The sequence below is a fragment of the Daphnia magna genome, linkage group LG2 (assembly GCF_020631705.1).
Source record: "Daphnia magna isolate NIES linkage group LG2, ASM2063170v1.1, whole genome shotgun sequence".
In the NCBI taxonomy this organism is placed as follows: domain Eukaryota; kingdom Metazoa; phylum Arthropoda; class Branchiopoda; order Diplostraca; family Daphniidae; genus Daphnia; species Daphnia magna.
In genome coordinates this window covers 15,673,509-15,694,722 of record NC_059183.1, presented here as the reverse complement: position 1 = coordinate 15,694,722, position 21,214 = coordinate 15,673,509, and the positions used below count along the sequence as shown (strand labels likewise).

At 42.5% G+C, this 21,214-nt stretch overlaps 1 protein-coding gene and 1 long non-coding RNA gene across 5 annotated transcripts; both read right to left on the bottom strand.

Moving 5' to 3' along the window:
* Positions 1 to 645: 645 nt before the first annotated feature.
* On the bottom strand, positions 646 to 6,486 carry LOC123466463. The gene is made up of 3 exons (XR_006643755.1): positions 5,581 to 6,486; positions 3,234 to 3,474; positions 646 to 3,156 (listed from the first exon to the last, which is right to left on the bottom strand). It is a non-coding gene; the product is annotated as an uncharacterized LOC123466463 (long non-coding RNA).
* A 3,842-nt stretch (positions 6,487 to 10,328) lies between these two features.
* On the bottom strand, positions 10,329 to 21,206 carry LOC116916496 (protein transport protein Sec16A). 4 transcript variants are annotated; one of them, XM_045170038.1, is made up of 14 exons: positions 21,189 to 21,206; positions 18,335 to 20,603; positions 17,987 to 18,245; positions 17,213 to 17,341; positions 16,752 to 16,829; positions 16,114 to 16,678; positions 15,813 to 16,038; positions 15,510 to 15,736; positions 15,163 to 15,442; positions 13,956 to 15,091; positions 13,479 to 13,778; positions 11,835 to 12,119; positions 11,525 to 11,747; positions 10,329 to 11,432 (listed from the first exon to the last, which is right to left on the bottom strand). In XM_045170038.1, the coding sequence occupies exons 2-14, from the start codon at positions 20,595 to 20,597 to the stop codon at positions 11,086 to 11,088; spliced, it is 6,318 nt and encodes a 2,105-aa protein (XP_045025973.1). In that variant the 5' UTR covers positions 20,598 to 20,603; positions 21,189 to 21,206; the 3' UTR covers positions 10,329 to 11,085. The 4 variants fall into 4 exon arrangements, with proteins under 4 accessions (XP_045025973.1, XP_045025972.1, XP_045025975.1 ...); XM_045170037.1 differs by lacking the exon at positions 21,189 to 21,206 and adding an exon at positions 20,948 to 21,109; XM_045170040.1 differs by lacking the exons at positions 13,479 to 13,778; positions 21,189 to 21,206 and adding an exon at positions 20,948 to 21,109.
* Between the last annotated feature and the right edge of the window lie 8 nt (positions 21,207 to 21,214).

The following is a 21,214-nucleotide window of genomic DNA, read 5'->3' as shown; positions in this document are numbered from 1 at the left end:
TTGGATTTTTTCGTTTTCTATTTTCCAAATTGTTAATCAAAAAATAGCTTCTAAACGCATGGGGAATTGAATCTGGCGCCAACTCGTTTTCATTTTCCCCAAAACAACCAAAATAAAACGAGGGATCCATTTCGTCCAACTGTTTTTCTCGATTGAACCAAAATCCAATGGCCATTGACGGACGACGGTCCAGAGAAAAAGATAAGTGAAAAATTGGTGTGTGTGTGTGTGTGTGTGGCGACCGGATGCGTCTACTATTACACATCGGTAGTGGTAGCCTTCTTCCATCACTTCCGGGCGCCAGCTATTCGAGCGAAAACTCCTCCTCCTTCGCTACCAAGAAATTTGTTTTAAAAGAAGAAGACACTGGAGAGTTTCCAGTGAATGGCAACTCAACTCGATGATTGGTGCAAAGGAAACAAGAAAATATTTGATTTTTTTTTTTTCCCTTCTTCTTCCTCTCCTTTCCCGTCAAGAGTTGTAAATGCGGAACGTGGCCAGCGCCGTAGGCGCGTTCACACACATGATTCAATACGCTAAGCTCCTCCCATCAAAGCCGATTTCTCTATTGACGTCACAGCAAGGTTGCCGCGACGCACTTGTCGTCTTCATTTCATTTTTCTCGTTCGATAGGCGCAATCTTTTGGGGGGAAAAAACAAAAACAAACTACTATTGATCTGACGGTGGGTTAGTTCAGCTAGTTATTATTAATGTCCGGCTAGAATAGGGTGGAGGTTAAGAAGGTCTGACCGCTAGGCAGATTCCATTTTTAACGGTCGTGCAATCGATCCGCTCGGGAATGGGCGTGACCAACATCTTTCTTTTTTTTCCCCACAAAAACAAAAATGACTGGGTCCATGTAATTCGGCTATGCTGACAATACAGCGGGCAAAGGAATGCGACTGCCGATTTCTTCTCCATTTTTTTTTTTATGAATCTCGGGGAGGTCATCTTACAGCAAAAGAAGCATTTCCAAATCGGACGTTTTAACATTAACCGGTCGTAGAGTTCAAAACTGACGGGGAGAAAAAAACATAAGCGAGAAAAAGGGACGGACTCGTTCAACTCTTTCAGACTTGTCACATTTTCTGCTTTTATTTACTGCCAACGATATTCTCACCTTCTTTGGTATTCATTCAGTCCTCTCTCTACCCCCCTCCCGCTTATCGCTGTCATCTTTTCTTCTGTATTCATTCCATCATTTGATGAGTCACCGGGTACTTTTTTTTTTTAAAGAACAACACGCACCAGCTTTCCGTTGTTGTTTTTATTTTATTTTTTCTTAATAATTCCTTTTAATATCTGACGTTTGCAAAGAGCGCGCGCAACACGAAACGCATATTTTTGTTTTTCGGCCATCAGACACGCAACGTAATTCGTTCGGGCGTGAATGAAGAAAAAAAAAACAACAACTAGAATGCGCCCTCAAGCGTCAACAACAACAACAGTGGAGTAAATAGTTTTTTTTTTTAATCCCTACAAGTCGTTCTTAAGCGCATTTTTCCCCCAGCTTACGACCATTTCAAACAGCAGTCGGTGGCTACTACCTTAAAATAATAACATTCACGTAGCGTTTCGCATCTCTGGAATTTCATTTTTTGTTTTTGTTTGGCTGTTATGCGCACAAAAAAAAAATGAACACAAACATGGCCCGTGGCGTTTGTTATAGAGCTTCTTTACTTTCATTTTAAAATAATAATATCCCACCCAAACCCCGTGAAAGAAGAAAAAAAAAAAGGGGGAAGTTTAGAGTAAAGAGAAAAATGTGAAACACATTCAAAGAAAAAGAAACTGTTGTCTTTGAGAGAGAGAGAGAGAGAGAGAAGGGGTCGACTTCTCAGTGCTTCATTCCTCCTTATTTGGCTTCCATGCGGATGTAGAAACCCAACTGGCGAAACCTTTCACGAAAACTTTGCATCGAAGTGAAAATGTGGGTTACATTTTCTCTTTGTTTGCCCTTTCTTTTTTCTTTCGCTTGGCCGTCCATCACATCCAACACCTTTTCGCCAATTTGAATACGATTCTTTCACTCAAGCGAGAAAAATGACCTCGGAATCCGGAAGGTTTTTTTTTTTCTCTTTTGATGACCCGGTCATGCAACAGATTTTGATAAGCGTTTCCCTACTAGTTTCTCATCGACAAATACTTTTAAAAAAAAATGGCGGATGGAGCTGCTCGGTGGTCCATGAACGATTTTCGTTCAAATACAACGCGTCAATTATTAAAACATCAAAGAGGGCGTCCCTTTAAAGACTACGTTCCTGAACTCCGCCCTTATTTTTACATGATGAATCGATGACGTCAACTAACCAGACCAATAACAAAACGAATTGGAAAACACATGTGAGTTAGTTCCCCCCCGTTTTCTCTTCTCTTCTCTCCATCAAGCAACGCTTCGTCATGTACAATAGATCAAGTGAATCGGTGTTTTGTTTGTTGCCCCGTTTTTTTTTCAAAATAAAAACACATAAAGCTCAGTGCCAAAGTCCTGACGTCATGTAATGGGTCACGGGGGCGGCACTCAATCCTATCCCATTACCAAAAACGGATTAAATATCCATGCGACCCTCCTCGTCAGATAAAAAAAAAAAATCTATGTGTTTTGTTTTTCCTCATTCGATTTGTCTTTTAAAATTATTGACAATTGGACTGGTCCATACTGTTGGAATGACGCCATGGATGTAGATTTTTTTGTTTCGCCCGCCAGCTTTTGTTTTTAACAGAATGAAAAATACAAAAAAGGCTGATTCACCTCAAATGGTCAAACATTCAAAGTCCCTGGTCTCAACGAACCAGGTAAATACACCTGGGAAATGGAAACCAAAAGAAAAACCTCTCCTGCAACTTCAAATATTTGCAAAAGCTATTGGGTTTCGTCACACACAAAAAAATACCTTATTCAGCGTGTTTGTTAGTAACACATAACGTGCCAGTTTACCGCGGCTTCAGCAAACAAAACACGGGCATCAATATACATGTTTTCTCGTTGAGAACAAACCGTAAAAAAAAAAAAAATAAATAAATAGTGACCCCCGTTTGTCATTGAATAAACGGCGGTCAGTCAAGAAGAAAATCCACAATTCTGTAACATGGCAGATCTGGGACGGACTCGGGAAAGAAATAAAAGGGGGGAGAGGGAGTGGCCGTAAAACATTCTTGAAAAAAAAAATGGACTCGTTTACGACTTTTTAGAAAGAAAAAAATAATATGTGAATAATAATTTTTTTTTTACCGAAGGCATCGGTGCGGGCCACGGGACTGGCCGTGGATGTCGTCCAGCAACTCATCACGATGGCGGCAACCAACGCCAAAAGGCAACAGCGGCCAACTATGCGTGCCATCACCATTTTCTTCTTCTTCTTCGGTTTCTTTTCCTCAACCACTTTTCTGGCTCGTTTTGTTTGCCTTCTGCTTCACTGCAATCTCCAAGCGCACAAACAAACCAGAGGGCGAAAAAAAAAAGAAAGAAAAACCTGTTGTACACGAAATAAAAAGAAAAAAAAAAAAACATTTTAAAACGTTGAAGAAAGAAAAAAAAATGAGAATCCAATCTAAACAAAATAGAAAGGGGCAGCTGACGCCATGCAATGAAGAAGAAGAAAAATTCCAGGTGAGAACTCGGTTGGCATCCATCAAATGACGACAGGAAATGTTGTTGGCCTCGATTGTTATCCCCCCTCCGAACAACAAACAACCTGTCGTGTGTTGGTTAACAGACAACTCTTCTCTCGAGTGTGTAACCATTCGTAATCCATTCCTCTTATGAAAAAAAAAAAAAAAAAGAAAGATCCGCACTAGACAAGTACTCGACCAAAACTATTAACTGCTTCTTACTATTAGGTCTTAACATCTAACCATCCACCTGTTATTTCATTTCTTGTAGACTCATTAGTCTTTCATTTCAAAGGGCACATGTGTATCAAGTGAAAAAAAGAAGGGGCTTTATCTGATGGATAATTCGAAACAATTTCCCACGTCAAATAGGAAACATAAAACATTTCTGGTGCAGTTTTGGACCGCCTACACTTAATATCCCGTTCTCTTATCAAACGCTCAATGAACGTGCTCATTCTGTGTGAACTCACCTTTGTGCCAACCGGAGTAATCAATGAAAAATCCGTACCTGCTATCTATCGATTATTAGTCTTGATTGCTTCACAAGAATTACGAAAGGTCTGTCCTTGTAAAAATTTCTGAATGAATTCAAACTTTTTTTTTACGTTTTAAATGAATGAATTCATTTTTTTTGTGAAAAGGTATTACAGTAAATTGTGAATTTCAATGAAAAACTCAGCGGTGGGAAACCGGACATCCTTTCCTCATTTTTCTTGTGAGTAAAAAAATTTTGTTTGACGAGTCAGTGTCAAACTCCTCTCTTTTTTTCATTAAGTTGGCAATAAAGAAGTAGATTTCTTTTCTTTTAACACTCCGTTATTATTAACTGTGCGCTCTTTGATGAGACGCGCCGGTGTGTGTGAAAATTAAACACACACAGAAAAATCTGAGTCTTCAATTTAAAGGGAAAAGAGATTAACCAACAGATGGCCGGCGGACTGGTTTCCCGTTTTCGGAACGCTCAAAAAAAAAAAAAAAAAAAAAAAAGAAGGGTTTAAATTCTACTAGAATTGCTACATTCCCACCAGCAGAGAGGCTCTTTAATGGCTATCTTTTCAAGTTTGTTGATATGTGATTTTCACGCAAAAAATGACGTTCATGTCTACTGATTACCTCACAAGATTTGTTTTCTCTGAAAGAATAAAAAAGACAACGAAATCTGATTAATGTTAAAGTGAGAGGAATTCAATTTGTTTTTTACAATTAGGACATCGGATGCTCACTCCCCCCCTCCATTTAAATAATTGTATGATTTCTGTTTTCATTTTTGCATTTGAAAAATAATTGGATTATTTCGGAATGCTTTTAAATAGGACTCCTCCCCCGTTCAAACCAACCTACTCATCTTCGATGCATTCCATGACCGACATTCGTACGAGCCGATCACGTGACTGTCACATTTCTTTCTCAAAAATATGCATGTAGGGTATTTTTTTCTTTCTTATCAGTTGAAAATTTGTCAATGAAAGATAATCCCACCGCTACTATAACGTACACTATCAACGATCACTTCTTTTAGGGGAAGGGGGAGGGGCTCGATCGACGTCGAATGACAAATGATTGAATCGGTTTCCACAAGGGTGTGTGTAACGAGATGGTCACATATTTCCACCCACAAAAAAATAATAATAATAAATAAAAATGTCTCGATTCAACAAACGCCATAACGTACGTCATTGCGGTTTCAATTCTTCTTTTCAAGGCTCAGATAGAGAATGTGATAAAGGCATATCTTCATTTATGTGTATATAAAGAAAAAGAGAACCCATTCATCATCGTGGAGTTCTACAACCCAACACATGTACGGAAAAAGAAACGAGAGAAAAAATAAGAGCGAGACCACACACATAGTCCATTGGGCCAATTTCAAGCGGAAATTGCATCTAGAAAACGATTCAATTTTCACGTCAGGTTCACACACGGCGGATAGAGAAGAAGGAAAAAAATTAATGAACAACACGTACCTTGTTTTTCTTTTCTTTTGCTTCTTTTTTTTTGGCGGAAATTATCTAATTCTGTATCCTATGGTACGTTGGAATCCAAACGAGTGGACAATGGCGGATGAAACGTGCGGCCATAAAGCACCCATTTCGGACGACTGAAAAATAAAACAAAAAGAAAACTGTTCGAAACACTCTATTGTAGAGGGGTTGTTGTTGTTGGGAGGAGGGGGACGGGGGGGGGCTTGGATATACACCACAGGCTCACTCACTACGTTGTTGTTGTCAAAAAGAAAAATGGCGCGCGCGCGCGGATGCCAAACAACAAAACACCAACGTCAAGGCTTTCCCTCCTTTTTTCTTTAATGTCTTGTCGATGAAAAAAAAAGGGAATCTCAGTACCACAATAAACAAAGTGATGTGTTCTTTTCCTCACTCACAACACTGTCGATCAAAGCCTAGAAATTCTGACGTCATCAACGACGCACACACGGGTTAGGCTTTGAAAAAAAAGAACGCAGCAGTCTCACATGCACTCAGAACAGCCGAGTTTGCTTCCCTGATGTTATTTTGGTTTGAATATTTTGAAAAAAACGAGATGTTTGGTATGTGAACGGGATTAGCAGTGTACAAGTTGCACAATCATCTAAACACTCGAGAGAGAATGCACGAGAATGGCGAATCTGCATGTGAATGACTTTCGAGTCAAACGAAAATGGGCCCCACACACAAAAACGGAAGAGACGCGAAACGCACACAGCAACCAACTAAATGGGCGACGACTCTTTTCTCTGTTATGGTGGAGGTGGAACTACATAGGCATCAGGCGAGAAGGCAAAAGAAGGCCAAGGCAACGATTGTGCTGTCATCTAGTGGTAGGAATGACGAAAGGCGTCGGCCACCAGCCAATCGGCGTCGTTTTCCTCTCTCTCTCTTCCCTCTTTCTCTTCGTATTCATCACAGTTGTACCTTTCCCAAACGCTTCGTTCTCTACATTCTAGAACGAAACGAACGAAGCCTTGTCTAACCATTACGTTCATGACTTTTCGGGAGTTTTCTTCTTCTTTGAATTGGTACACCTCCTTTCAAATACCCTAGTGAATCTCTCTCTCTTTCTCTCTCTAATCTTCGTCACAAGTATAGGCATGATCACACTGGAATCTCAAAGCCTTTTTGTGTGTGTGTAGAATTTCTATACCTTTTTCTTTTCTACGCATGAAAGGACTGGAGGAAGGAGGATGAGAGTTCTCGGGTGGAGTCGTCCAAAAGCCATTAAAACATGAGATAGGAATGAGGTGCCTACACAGAGAGGGGGAAGAAGATGGAACGGCCATCTTTTCTTGAGCCTCTAGGCGATCGTTTTTGAGAGATGACTGAGAGAAAATACAATTTTCGTCTTTGAAAAAAAAAAAAATGTCAGAAGAGGAGGGGGCCATGTGGACCGGAAATAGTTGGAAAAGAAGAAGGAGGAGGGACGCCATGAAAGACGTACGACAGCTGTTTGGTTTGACACACGCACACCAATATCTAAAAAGTTACAACCAAATGCGACGCCATCTGCGGCTTACCATAGGATATCTCATAAAAAAACGTACAACAACAAAATTCAAATTTTAGTTGTTGTTTTTTTCTGTCTTTTTTTTCGAAATAAAATGGAAATTCTTCTCATTAGACCCGATTCCGCCCGTATCGTCGTTCCATTATTCATTTACTGCAACGCTGTCGGATCACTTAAAATATTTTCATTAAAGTTTTCCCTGAATTGTTACAAAACTCTAAGTGAATCACAAATGACTGTGGAAAAAAAAATGATGTGAAGGGAAACGGAAGACGAGAATTTTGGTGTTGTCATGGCCCGTAATGGACGAACAATCCAACAGACCATAACTCCTCCTGTCGGTGTAAACACACTTGCTACAGTAATACACAGCGCGCGCTTTTCAAAATATCCTCCCCAAAATGTTGTGTGCGTACGACACAAACAAAAAGCGGAGGAAGGAAAGAGGATCGTAAAAATAGTTAAGTGCCCACCCCTGTTTTCATGGTTTTGAAATTCAAACTCATTTTTATGTCCTTTTTTTTTGTTATTGTTGTTGTTAAATATTGCCCTCTTGAATATTCGGCGTCAATCAGCGTTGGAAACTAGGACGGCTGATAGTAGTAATGACGATGATGACTTTATCTGCTTTTTCACACCTCCATAAAAAAGAGAAGAAACTATAGACCATCTGCAACCAACCACAATTGTAAACATTGACCATCTTTGTCATAAAAAAAAAAGACAAATTGAGGATCTCTTTAAATATATCCAACGGTACACACGGAAACACCCTCCCCCAACGAAAGAAAGGTAGGACGGAAGCCCAATTAAAATTTATTTCATGCCCATCAGTTTTCGAACAATGTCGCATTTTCACAGATGAAAAAATACCTCGAAATTTCAAACAAGAAAAACTAATTGCAGCGCAATTTTTACACTTGTCTTTCGTGCGTTTTGTACTAGAGAAAAATGGTCAATTCAAACCAACGATTCCTGTTATCAGCGCAAATTCCGTTTTCGTCTTACGATGAGAAAAAATTGTACCGAAAAATGTTAAGGTTATTCGACGCCCCGTAACACGCAGAAAATGATGAACGACATGACTTTTATAGCACATGATAGGCCTTGATACCGCCATTGTATCATTTTGTTGTACTGTGTGGAGGGCGAAAACCTCAATTTAACGAATAAACAAAGAGAAATTTTCTCCTTTTAAAAAAAGCTTTCGTGAAGCGTGAACGATACGTGGAGACGGACAACACACACACACACACATCTAATAGGAAAGTACTCGAAATCTGAAAGAAAAGACCCGGAACGTACTACAAACACGGCATCAGTTCACGTGTAAATCAATGGGAAAAAAAAACACATCGTCATCATTATCATAATTTATGAAATGTGTTTTTTTTTTTTTCTAGTTTCAATATCGTTACACACCGTTTGCACCCAATTTTTTGTTGGATCGCAGGGGAAAATGCGTCGCACTCACGCGAGCGAAATCTTTCTTGCATTTCCAAAAATAGAACGGAAACTGGAATTAATATTTGGACGTTTTTTTTTTCCTACCTACCCCTCCAAAAAAATGACACGTTTTCAGGCCACTGAAAAATTCGAGTTATGCAACCACGAGAATAATATCCATTCTAGTCAAATAAATTGATGCTACACCATATTTATGTGTTTACATAGCGCCAAAAATATTAGGATTAAAATTTAATCAACTATTAACTGTGTTTGCTACACATTGTTTGGGAAAAAACGTTGATGAAACGTTATTACCTGTTGTCCCCTCTGTACCTGCCAAAAATACTAAATACGTCTGGAAGTATAATGTAATCAACTCTCTTCAACAACAAAAAAAAAAAAAAAAAAGAAAAAGAAAAAGAAACTAACCAAAACGGTTCCAAATGGAGAAAAAGAATAAAATTTTCTTACGTGAATTGTTTGTTGTCACCGCCGCCGCAGGTGCCGTCAAGACTCGAGATGACAAAAAGGGAGAGAATTCCAACAACACATAACAACAACAACAAAAATAATAAAATTGCATTTTTTTTTCTCAACCTAAAGGAAAAAAAGAAACTTATGGCATATCCTGTTTCGAAATGATTTACGCATACCTCTAGCCAACTAAAACAAAACAAAAACCAGTGTCTCCCCAAGTCGTCACCGACGTTGGCTTATTCCTCGGTATTTGATTTTACGAGAGAAGAGATAAAGAACAAGAGCATACGGATTCTCTCGCGTGTTGTTGTTGTTGTTGGTTAACGATTTCTTTTTGTTTGTTTTTTTCGAGCCTTCAAAAGGAAAACGATTCAAGTATGGCACTGGGCGCACTTCTAGCTAGTAAAAAGACACATGTCAAAGCAGACGACATAAAAGCGTGTGTCTATTATGGGCAATGCTGTACACGTAAAAAGTTTGTTGTTTCAACATTACTTTCGAAAGAATCGAGTAACTAGTTTTTTGAGCTTTTAATGACCGTAAAACTACGCAAAAGGTTGTCGGGTATACCAGCTCAAGAGTACAAACACCCCGGCTTTAAGCTTACCCAGGACTTAAAAAAAAAAAGAAATGTAAAATTATTGACTAGGAAAAATTGTACGACGTTGCACGATTTTGTCAAGAGAATTTTTATCATTATTGCCTAAGCGATTTCCGGTGTAGTTTCAAGCGAAAAACGAATACAAGGGCGACAATAAAAAAAAAACGAAATAATTTCGGTCATTCGTAGACAGACCATCATTTCCTAGTTCTGTCAACCGCATTTTCACACACAACATTGTCAACGTGCTCAGTTGTAAACGAAAACCAAGAATCATGTAGTTTGAACAATGTCCTATTGATTTTAACTTTGCATTGGTTGAGCGTGTAAAAAGAGATAAGAACTCATAAATCCAACGGATCCGCAGAGATAAAAAATTGTGTACACTGACAGGTACATTGTCTTACGTGCTTAACAGGTAATCGTAATCCCGCTGACTGTTGAGTCTACCAAAAGTGACCATCATAAAAATAATTCGACACGGTTGTTTCAGTCGCTCCTCTCTACCTGGTGGACCCTGTAAATATATTTCCGTTTATTTCGCTATCTGTTGCCTTGTCTTTACGACCACTAGATTGTGGGAGTCCTCTTTACATTTCGTTTCAGTCAAATTCCACCAGCACCTGTTTGGTTTGCCCTTTACATCATCATACCTCAAGGACACGATTACCATTGACTGATATGGGATCGCTTGTGTGGATTTTATTTCATCAGTCTATCACCAAACGGGGAAGAGAATAATAATAGTGTGGACATTGGACAAAACAGATAGAATAAAAAAAAAAATGAAATTATTGGGGAAAAAAAAAATTATACACAAATATATAAGGAAAAATAAAGAATTCAAGTTGTATGTTTTGTTGTTTTCATCTGACACAAATAAAGTATCATCCCTCCGCCAAAGACAAAAAAAAAAGTAATAAAAGAAGAAGAAATTTCCAATGCGCGTCACGATTTTCAATTCCCACCCGATATAGAAATGGAGAGAGAAGAATCCAACCCGTTTGGGCGCGGTAACGCATCGGGAGTGGTGAGGGGGGATAGGCGGGGGAACCCATGATCAATACATAATAAACGGATGTTCTATTGCAAACCAGAGAACCACAGAAAAAAAAAACTGGAAGGAAAGAAGTGGAAAAAGAATTTTACAAAAAGAGAAGTCTGTCGACCCTCGGCGAAATGTTCGGCCCTTCACCACGTGAAAAAGGAAGAAAATAAAAGGAAACAAAACAAACAAAAGGTAACTTGGAACAAAAAAAAAAATGTAAGGGAAACACGTCCGGGCCGATGAGAGATGATGCTCACGTCGACATTTTTTAATTCTACTCATTTGCTGAATGAACATTTAAATCTAAAGTATTATTTTTTTGTTGTTGTGGGATACGTCCTCATTTTCTTCTATTTCAAACTCGTCAAATTAGTTTTTGTAAGGTCTTTCGCGTTTTCAGCGCGGATATCGTCCTCGACTGGCAAGGCCAGGCCTTCCACTAGCAACAGCCGCCGGTGGAACCAACTGGGTCGGATTGTACAGGAATCGTTCACCGGAATCGGCCTGCCCTTGCGTGGCGGTGGTCGGACCGTCGGGTTGGGCGGGTGATGAAACAAAATCAACTGGTGCAGATGATGGATCTATCATGGCCGGTGACGGAACGAAAAATTGCTGCGGTGCGGCAGATAACGATGGAGTTGAAGCCGGAAATGGATCCAGCAACGGCGAGGGGCTATTGACCGCACTGATTTTGATGTTGGACGGGTTGACGTAAGCATTTCTTCCAGCTCGACCTATTCGCCCTATTAACGTTAAAACAAAGCCACAAAAATTAAAAGATGATCTAAAATGTTAGGCAAGAAAAAAACAACAAAAAAAAACGAGAACGAATTACCTTTGTTTAATCCAAATCTATTGCCTTCGTTGTTGTTGTTGTTGGCGGCTGCAGGAGCTGCGGTGAAAGAGGACGGAGCGGGCGAAGAAAATGCCGGCGTCATTGGCATGGGTGGCAACGACTGGAAACTGGCATCTTTCGGGGGAGGTGCTAAAGTGGCTGCTTCATCCTCGCTATCCTTGCCCGTGTCGACCCACTGATTCTTCTTCGGATCCCAAACGATCTGCTCGAACGTGACACACGGGGAAAGAACACGAACGTCAAACCCAACTCGTTTTTGTTTTTAATACAAGTATTATTATGCACGTACGGTCGGGTTCTTATCGTCGGGCAATTTCATTTGGGTCTTGGGTTTAAACTTGCTGAAGAATCCACCCAACCAGCTGCCTCCGCTTCCGGCCTGTTGAGCCCTAGCGGCTGCTGCAGCTTTACTGCTGTTATTACTTTGGCCGCCCTCCTGTTTGCCACTCTGCTTGTCGTCCGCGGTGTGTTTTGAATCTGCCGATGGTCCCAGAGAAGAAGACGCCGACGGATTGAAATAAGACGGATCTGTGAACGAACTAGGTCCGGCGTCTTCATCAGCTGACGTCACGCTCTGCAACACCATTTAGTGACACAAACGTAAAAATTAAAAAAAATTGAATAAATTAAAAAAGGTTTCGAAAACAATTTAAAAAGAAAAAGAAAATTAGTTGACTTAATATCAACTTAAAAAAATTAAAAAAAATCTTTGTGTCAAAACACGATAAACGAATGTCAAACAAAAGCGGCAACAGATGCGGAATTTTTGAAGAAAGGAAAAAATAAAAGCCGTATGCAATCTAGCACAAAACTACTTGATATTAAGAAGAATAAAGAGAAAAATAATGGGATCGAGTAATAAAGTATAAAACAGGCGGAGCGTTAACGACGTAAGCAAACAAAAAGAAGAAAATACAGCCAATTATTACGGTTGGCAACCGTCCACATTTTCGCGGTCTACTTGACCATCAAACTTTTCGTTACTTGTCCACGTTCTTTTTTCTCTCTAAAGAGTAAAAGAAAGACAAATAAGTTTTCGTCAAAAAAAAAAACAATTCTTTTTTGGGTTCCTCTCATACGCATTCTGACAAAACGGGGGAGAGAACGAAAAAGAGAGAACTTTATCATCCAAATCATCGCGACCTTTCGGGACTCGGATTGTAATCACCATAACAATCCATGGACGCTATGGAAACGAGCTGACATTCAAAACTTTTCTAGATCTTTTTCTCGTCCTTTTTCGACTCGATTTCTTTTCTTTTATCAGAAAAGAAAAGTAGAAAAAAAAAAATGTCAGAAAACGCATTTTCTCTCTTTGATTTCGACAGAAGAAGACGACGGGTGGGAGTGTTGTCACGGTGATCGCCATCGGGCTAAGAATAAAAAGCTGTGTCAAAAAATGTCAGCATCAAACCATGTTGCCCTGTGTGTGTGTACGCACCATGTTCGAACCCACAAATAAATATAGTAGTAGAAGAAATATCTCTATTCAAGTGGTAGAACTCCGTTACGGAGGGTTATTCATTCCTCTGTTGTTGTTTTGTTTTTTTTCCGCCCATCGGTTGTCGCTCCTTTTTGTTGTGTGTGGACGATAGCATCGCAACATACCAAAACCAAAAATACAATTCAAAAGAAAAGAAAATAGAAAAGCGATAGGGAAAAAAGAAAAAAAAAAAAACGGCATTCAAGCCCTATATAGATATCGACTCGGATTCACACACAACAACAACAACAACAGATCAGATTACTTGCTACTACCTACAATGGTCGATGAAAATAATAGATTAACCGAACGAGCTCGAACAGAAAAAGAGGAAATCAAAGATCAACTAGTTGCGGAATGTTGAAAATGTGAAAATAAAAAGGAAACGACGAGATTGGATGCTGATAAGTCAAAAGTGAGTCGATCGGCAATCGACCGAACGCTCCTGACCTCGACCGAATTATCTTCTCGGATGGGTTCGTCAATGGCGAACGTGCGCGGCGTCTTGAGAGTTAAATTCATCTGTTGTCGGCGAGACGAAGCGGCTCCGGCGGCGCCAAACTTAAGCGTTAGCGGTCGGTCGATGGGATAAGTCCCGCCGAAAACGACTCGTTTAGCTGTCGCCATCGGATCCACTGGTTTTTCCACCGTCTCATCAATTTGATCCTCGTGCTCATCGTCGGAATGAGCCGAATCTCTCGACTCTTGTCGTCGAACAGATTTCACCGCAACACTCCGATTTGAATCCTTCTGCATTCAAATATCAACCCCCCTCTTTCGAATGTTAAATCCAACACATACACACACAGACAAAATGCGAGAAAAGAAAAAAACTTGTTCCACAGATCTTTCCCTGGTCGACCTGGAAATTGCGAAAAAGCCGTGGCCGACTAAAAAGAAGGACAGACATCCGGAAGATTCACTCACCAAATTGTTACTTGATGGGTTCCAGTAATCCGTTTGAGGCGCTCCATTGGCTGCACTCGTTTCTCCGTAACTCCACGGCTGTTGTTGTTGTTGTTGTTGAGGCTGCTGCCAACTGTAGCTGGGATTATACTGAGACGAGCCGTAAGAATTCAAATCCTGTCCGGTCATAGACGAGTACGGATTGCTCTGCTGTTCGTTTGCTTGTTGCTGCTGCTGTTGATGGACACTGCTGTCTTCGCTATAATTCTGTTGTTGTTGTTGTTGTTGCTGTCCACCGGACTGCTGATCATAGTAAGCCGGCTGCTGCGCATTTGTTGGCTGGTAGAATTGCTGCTGTGGCTGCTGCTGCTGCTGCTGCTGGGTATTCTGTTGTTGTTCACCGTACTGTGGCCCATTTGGCTGCTGTTGATAGGACGAATAATCGGTACTAGGTGGAAGGGACTCTGGTTCAGTCGTTTGCTGCTCTGGAGTCAACTTTTCACCGCTAATCGTGGGTGAATAATCGGCTTGGGCTGTCTTGGCGGCCGCTTCCAAAGCCGTCAGCCAAGATGGATCGCCTAATGAAGTGCCGTCATTCTCCGTTAGAAATTGCGGGTCGCTGTATTTAAGCATCGAGCCGAGCTGATAGACTTGGTCGATGAGAGACGGTGAGTAGGTGGACGCATATTTAACTAGAACGTTGCCAACAGCCTCACAGTATTGCAAGGCTTCAACAGGCCGGCCATGCTCGGCCAGCCGAGTGGCGTAAAGAAACTTGTACGATTGGAAGGACGGTATCGTAAATTCCGGAGCAGCCAGCTGACGAGCGTATTCGTAGACCTCGGTGCACTGAATCGCTTCGTTAGTCGCAAAGCCGTCAAAGGACAACGAGCTGGATGAAGAGAGTAAAACCAACTTGGACGCCTTGTTTGAATAATTCCCAAACTCAACTTGGGCCACCAAGTAGCAAAAATGGGCAGCCAATAGGAAACCGCGAGCCGAGAGCGTGTCACCCAACGTCACAATCGATTTCTTGTCTAATTCAGACGAATTGCTGCCCGACTTGGATGTCGAATTGGAAAGGATCATCGCTAGATGAGGACGCCAGTCACCCCATTTGTCATCGCCACAGCTCGTCACTGCCGTCGGCTGCCGACCTAAACACGTCGTCGATTGCGTTTAACGACGTTTTGAAAGAATTATGTTTTTAAAGGGCGTATAGTCCAACCTGACATGAGCTGATAAAGAGTTTGGAGTGGATCCGTCAATGCCAATCCATTAGCAAAACGAATCATGACGCTCGAATAAGTCCTTTGATCCATCTTTGAGGCCAAGAAGAGGGCGTGACCCCACAGGCCCTGCGTCATGGCCCATTCAAGAGCCTCTTTCTTGTTACCAAACAGAAGCAACTCACGAAACTTTTTCGTCACCGACGCTTCCGTTTGGCGCGAAACGAGGGTCCTATCTGCCGCCACCATTGCCACCTCCGTGCCGCTTTCCGGCACTTCCTATCAAATGAACATGGAAAAATATTGCATCTACGTACATCGATCGATCAAAGAACACCCTCTTTACCTGAACAATGGGCTCTTTGAGGATTTCGTGATCCTTCAAGAGGAGTTCAGCAATATCGGTACCGACGATCGTTCCATTCTGCCTGAGGAGGAGCAACAAAAGCTCCCACAAGAGAATGTACGATTGTCGATCGACCAACTGGTTGGCATCTTCCGTCGCCCTGCGGATCTTTTGCTGGCAAAAGACGGCCACTTGCTGTTTATGGGTCTGGCCCGGTACCAAAGGCCCTGTTTCGCACAAACACATGAATTTTCGATTTCAAAAATTTCTCTACTTAAAATAAACAAATAAATGGAAATGTACCGGGAAAGAATTTCATTTCTTGAGCTGCGGGCAGATCGCCAAGTAGGGCATTCAAATCGTGAAGTTCAATGTGAGCCGCCACGCCATCTTTGGGGCTGTTGGGTAAAACACGCAAGAGAACACCTCCTGGCGAGAAGCGGGCGATGACGTGTGGGCAGGAAAACTTATGAGGTGTCATGTCCTGCGTTGGCCGAATCTGTGTGGTCAGCGGGAGATTATCTTCATCCTTCAACGATATGACACCCACCCATCAATTATTACAGGAAATTCCATGGCAGTGATCGAAAGGGTTGCTACGTACTTGATAAAGACTATAATCATAAGCGTGAGACTGATCCAGCCCCGTGGTCGAACCGCGTATCAGCTGCTGTGAGATAGAGTGGTTAGGCAACATCGAAGGATGGTCCTCATTGACAGAGCTGCGTCCCGAATGGACGCTAGCTCGATCCGCCTCGGAAGCGGCGATACTTCCTAGGGCCGTGACAGTGCCGCCCGTCACGACTGTCGGTGTGTAACGCTGGGCATAGTTGCTGCGGTACCACTCGCTGTAAGCGGCTGGATTTTTTAAACGCAACTCCTCGAACAACGCGTAGTTATATTTCAGGGCGTGGTTAATTTGTTGGTTGTAGTTCATCATCTGCTGATTGTAGGCGGCGGCTGCGGCGGCGGCTGCGGCGGCCGAATGGTGGTATCCACCAGTGCGGTACGGATCGTAAGCCGCATCGCGAGCGGCATAGCCGTAATAACGCGGATCCTGTTGATAATAGAGATCACGTGGATCTCGGCGTCTTCCGGCAGAGGCCGATGAAACAGAATGGCGATAATCACGTTCGGAATGGGCTCGTTCCGAAACATCAGCACCAGCTCTGTATGAAAACAAAAAAATGGGCACAATTAACATCTCCCTTTTGGAATATGTGTGACGTGAAAATGAATTACCTTGCACTGACATCTCTCGAGCTTTGATAGTAGCGATCATCAATTCTCGAACGGTCGTTATCACGACGTCGGCCGTCCCTACTCAAATGGAGAAATGAACTGTAAATTGAAACAAGTTCAAAGTCGACAGTGTGTCCTATCGAAATGTGGAGCACGGCTGATAAAATTGCACGTTGGGCGAAAGAGAGCTCGAACGGGAGGGTCAGGGAACATAGAAACTACCCGGAAACATAAAAAAAAAACGGGCGTGCACTAAAACTGGCATCAACTCTTTGTTAAAAAGCAAAGCAAGGCAGCACGGATATCGTGAACAGAGAAGACAAAAACGAACAAAGCAATTGTGGCAATCAATCAGGTGTGAAAAGACCACCGTCCCAACGTTTTGTTTTGCTTTAAACGTTTGGTTTCATTTCATCACGCACGCACACACACACACACACACACGAAAAGAAAAAACCGACCTGGAAGTGTTGAACCCGTAAGCTGAGCGATTGAATTCGCCAGCCGGATCGTTGTCACCTTCGTAGAGTGAGCTCCTGCGACCACCTGAGCGCTCGTACATTTCGGCTTCCGTCAAATAATATTCCGACCTAAAGCAACTACCAAGTCAGCACAAAACAGGCCAAACAAACAATATTTCGGGGCTGGGCAAAGATAAACGAAAACCAACAACAAAATTCTTTTCGATAGGCGAGAACGAAAAAATCAAATAAATATACTTTTCCAAATCCAATTCAATTAATGGAAACCATTCACCATGCCATCACCCCATTTTTAATTTTCATTCTTATTTTGAGGTGGATTTAAAAATAAATGATAACTAAATAAATTAACAGAAACTGTTGTGCAATGCAAAGAAACTCAGAAGGGGAATGGGATTTTTCAAAATAAAATGAGTGCAAGAAAACCAAGCACCTTACGGACGTGATGGTTTAACTTTCCGTCGTTTCTTTTTTCCTTAAAATATTTCCCTTCTAAACACACCCAACATTAAAGCCGTAATAATCATTCGTTTTATGACTTTTCTTTTTCCAATCCACTGAATTTTGGATTTCGGTTCCATTGCTATTCAATCCACGGGCATTTGTCTCTCGAAAGTCGACACAATGGATTAAGCAATTGGCTCGTATCTTAAGAAATGGTTCGGGGAAATGGTACGAAATTGTCCACGGGATATTTTACGAAACAAAAAAATGCTCAACCAATCGTCAAGAATAAAAAATAAAAGAACGAACCGTCGGGTATCGCGTCGCCGAGAATCGCGGGCACGGTCTCTGTCAGGAGGTCCATAACCGCTACGACGGTCATCGTCATAATCCTGGCGGTTGTAAGCGCGATCACGGTCGTCATAGCGACGCGGGTCACGGTGATCGCGTTCTCGATCCCTTTCATTATCATAGCGACGATCTCTTTCGCGATACGTTGTCGAAAATCTTTCATCTTCGTCATCATCCGGATAGCGGTTGCGACCTTCACGGTCGTAATCGTCACGATCTAAAAACAATACCAGGAGAAAACATAAAAGACAATGCGAATGTTTTATTGCCATAGATGAAGTAGTTTTTTAAAAATAAAAGATTTACCTCGTTCGCGTTCCACCCGAGAACCTCGGTCATGCGGTTTTGTCTCGCGATCACGATCGCGGTCATTCGAAATGCGATCGTCTGATCGATCCACTGATCCGTTCCCGGCAGCCGTCCCACCTGTTGGCGTTATGCCGGAATTGGGGTTGGCCCGCGGATTTTCCGATCCGATAGTTTCGCTTCGATGTGGTGGCGGAGGTGAACGACTGAGCGACTGAGTTCGCACTTCTTCAACCGGTTGCAACGGCGGAGGGCCCTGAGGAGTTGTAGCAAGAAGCGGTGCCCCTGGACCGACAGGAGGTACAGGTACTGGATCGTTTTTCGCGAATCCAGTGACAATTCTCTGTTCGGTAACGGGAGTTACCGTACCGGGTGGTCGAGGCTGTGGTAGAGGCTGTGATTGTTGTGGTTGCGGAGTAGCAACCATCGGTAGTGAATGCGGATGCGATCCACTGCCCGGAATCATACGCTGGGAGCTTGGAGGCAACATGGACGACGATGTTGCCAAATTATCAGCCCTGGAAAGAGACACGGCTGAAATAGGAGGGCCGAATTCGCTGCCCACCGCTTCCTGCGAACCTCGTGCGATAGCTGGGGTCGCCAACGGAGTTGGCGCTGCTGTAACATGAGAGGTGGTGGCAACTGGATAAAAACTTCCAGTGCTCGATACTGGTTTGGGCCGAACAAAGGCATTACCATCCCCTGGTAAGTGGTAGGGAGAAGGGTTGGCGATTGGTGTCTCTGTGGAAGGAGTCGATCCAGCTAGGCGCGAAGAAGGTCGGCTTCCAACAGGTGACTCTTGTGCCACCTTGCGTTCAGCCATGGCTCCATATGAAGCTGTAGGTGGCTGAGAAAAGAGCGGAGTTGGTTGGTCGTTTTCGTAACCACCTTCTGCATCAGGTCGCTCACTCTCACGCTCCATCGATGGCGTGCCAGACTGAGAACGACTTCCACTTCCCGGCAAACGATTGCCGATGGACAAGTCAATGGTAGATATCGGCAATCCACCAACAGGAGGTGCTCCAGGAAATTCAGCACCAGTGAACGGCATTCCTTGTGGTCCTTTGTTGAATCCCTCTGTCATCGATCCGTATGACAGGCTAGGATTGATTCGGTTCATGGATATAGAGGGAGACGTCTCAGACTCAAGAGGAGCAGCCAAATCGGCACCTGTTTCAGTTTTCTCCATGTTGGACCCAATTTGGGGAGTAGGTGAGACTCGAGTCAATTCTGTACCTAAGTTTAACGTCGATGGTGGAGGATGCATCAATCGACCACCAGAGTACAATGGCTGTTGCTGTTCAGGTGGGGCAGGTTGAACTACTCCTGTTGGTGCATACATCTGATCGTTGCTGAGAGATGCGGGCGCCGGCGGTAGAGACTGAGATGGATCAGTAAATGACGCTCCATCAGCAAAAGTGTTTCTTTCGCCCAGCTCTCGTGGATAGGAAGATTCAGGCCCAGGTTCATAGGGACTTTCATGATCCAGGGCTGATCCCCAAGTTGGTACTCGAGACCACGATGCCGCATTTGATTCTTCTGGCAGTGTTGGAGTTGGATGTTGAGGTTGTGACCAAGCAGGCTGCTCCTGTTGTTCGCCTTGGGTTTCTTCTCGCTCTTGGTTAGACAGCGACATGGTGCTAAAACCCGTTTCCAGACCACTATTACCGGGTAAGGGTGGCATGTTTGGAAAGTTGGTTGGCTGTGGATTTTCGACTGGGCCGGCTGGTAGAGGCGGCTGAGACAATTGGGGCTGCTGAGTATTTTGCTGCTGGAACTCATTGCCCCATCCCCAATCTTCTCCTTCATTCCAACCCCAGTTTTGATTACTGCTTGGAGCTTGACTATCATACTGATTGTTGTTGACAGCATGTTCAGGTTGATAATTGGGCACTTGCTGAGTCAAGGAGTAATCTGGCACATTATACATGGTTGGGGGATTGGCAGGGGGAGCATTCTGAAGTTTCGGTACCATAGCTGCTGTTTGGCTAGCTTCTGTATAATTTTGGAAATTGTTCACATTCTCATCCCAGTTCCACGATTCTTGGTTAGTTGGCAGTGGAGCTTGTTGTTGTTGCTGCTGCTGTAACGGTGGCTGTTGCCTTGGTGGTCCCCAAGAACCATTTGAAGGAGGGTATCCTGCATTATACTGATTTGGGTTGTACATCATCACATTGCCTGGAGCAGATGGTTTGGCTGGTGGAGGATTCCTGCTTGGTTGGTAGAGAGCAGGATCTTGCCGACTGGGCCTAGGCGGATTCATTTTCACCTATACAAATTATGTTAGGTTGTTACTGGAAGTACTACAAGTTTTATCCAAATAATGTTTGTTGAGGAACATAGTTTCTGTAATTGATTGTCTTATGCCCGAGCCTACTAGAACCTAGGAGAAATCACTGATCAGAAATCAAGCTTAAAGGAAAACAATTTTTCGATACAAAAAACTGACTAAACACTCGCAATAATTAAAACTAGAACGGGTAAATATTCATGTTGTTGCCACCTCTACTTTCGGCTCATTTACAAGGCACGTATTATCGACCATTGAAAAGAAACGTTTTAGCCATTTGGTATCTAAATAGGAATAATACGAAAATAGGTTTTAGAACTAACCTGGGTTTAGTAAAAATATAAGCTACATAAGCAAAGAATCAATTAAAACACACAAAAAATGTTGATTCGGTTTACTAGAGAGTTGCTTTCACCGATAAACACCACTGTGTGACGTCTGCCCAGGAAACTAGCAAAGCATACTTTTATCCTTTATTAAAAGCTTAAAATACTATTGAATCCCTACTTCATGTAAGATTTTTCAAAAAATTCAACTGAAGAATTTTATATTTAATTTACATACACTGAAAGAGGCAAATTAGGAAGATT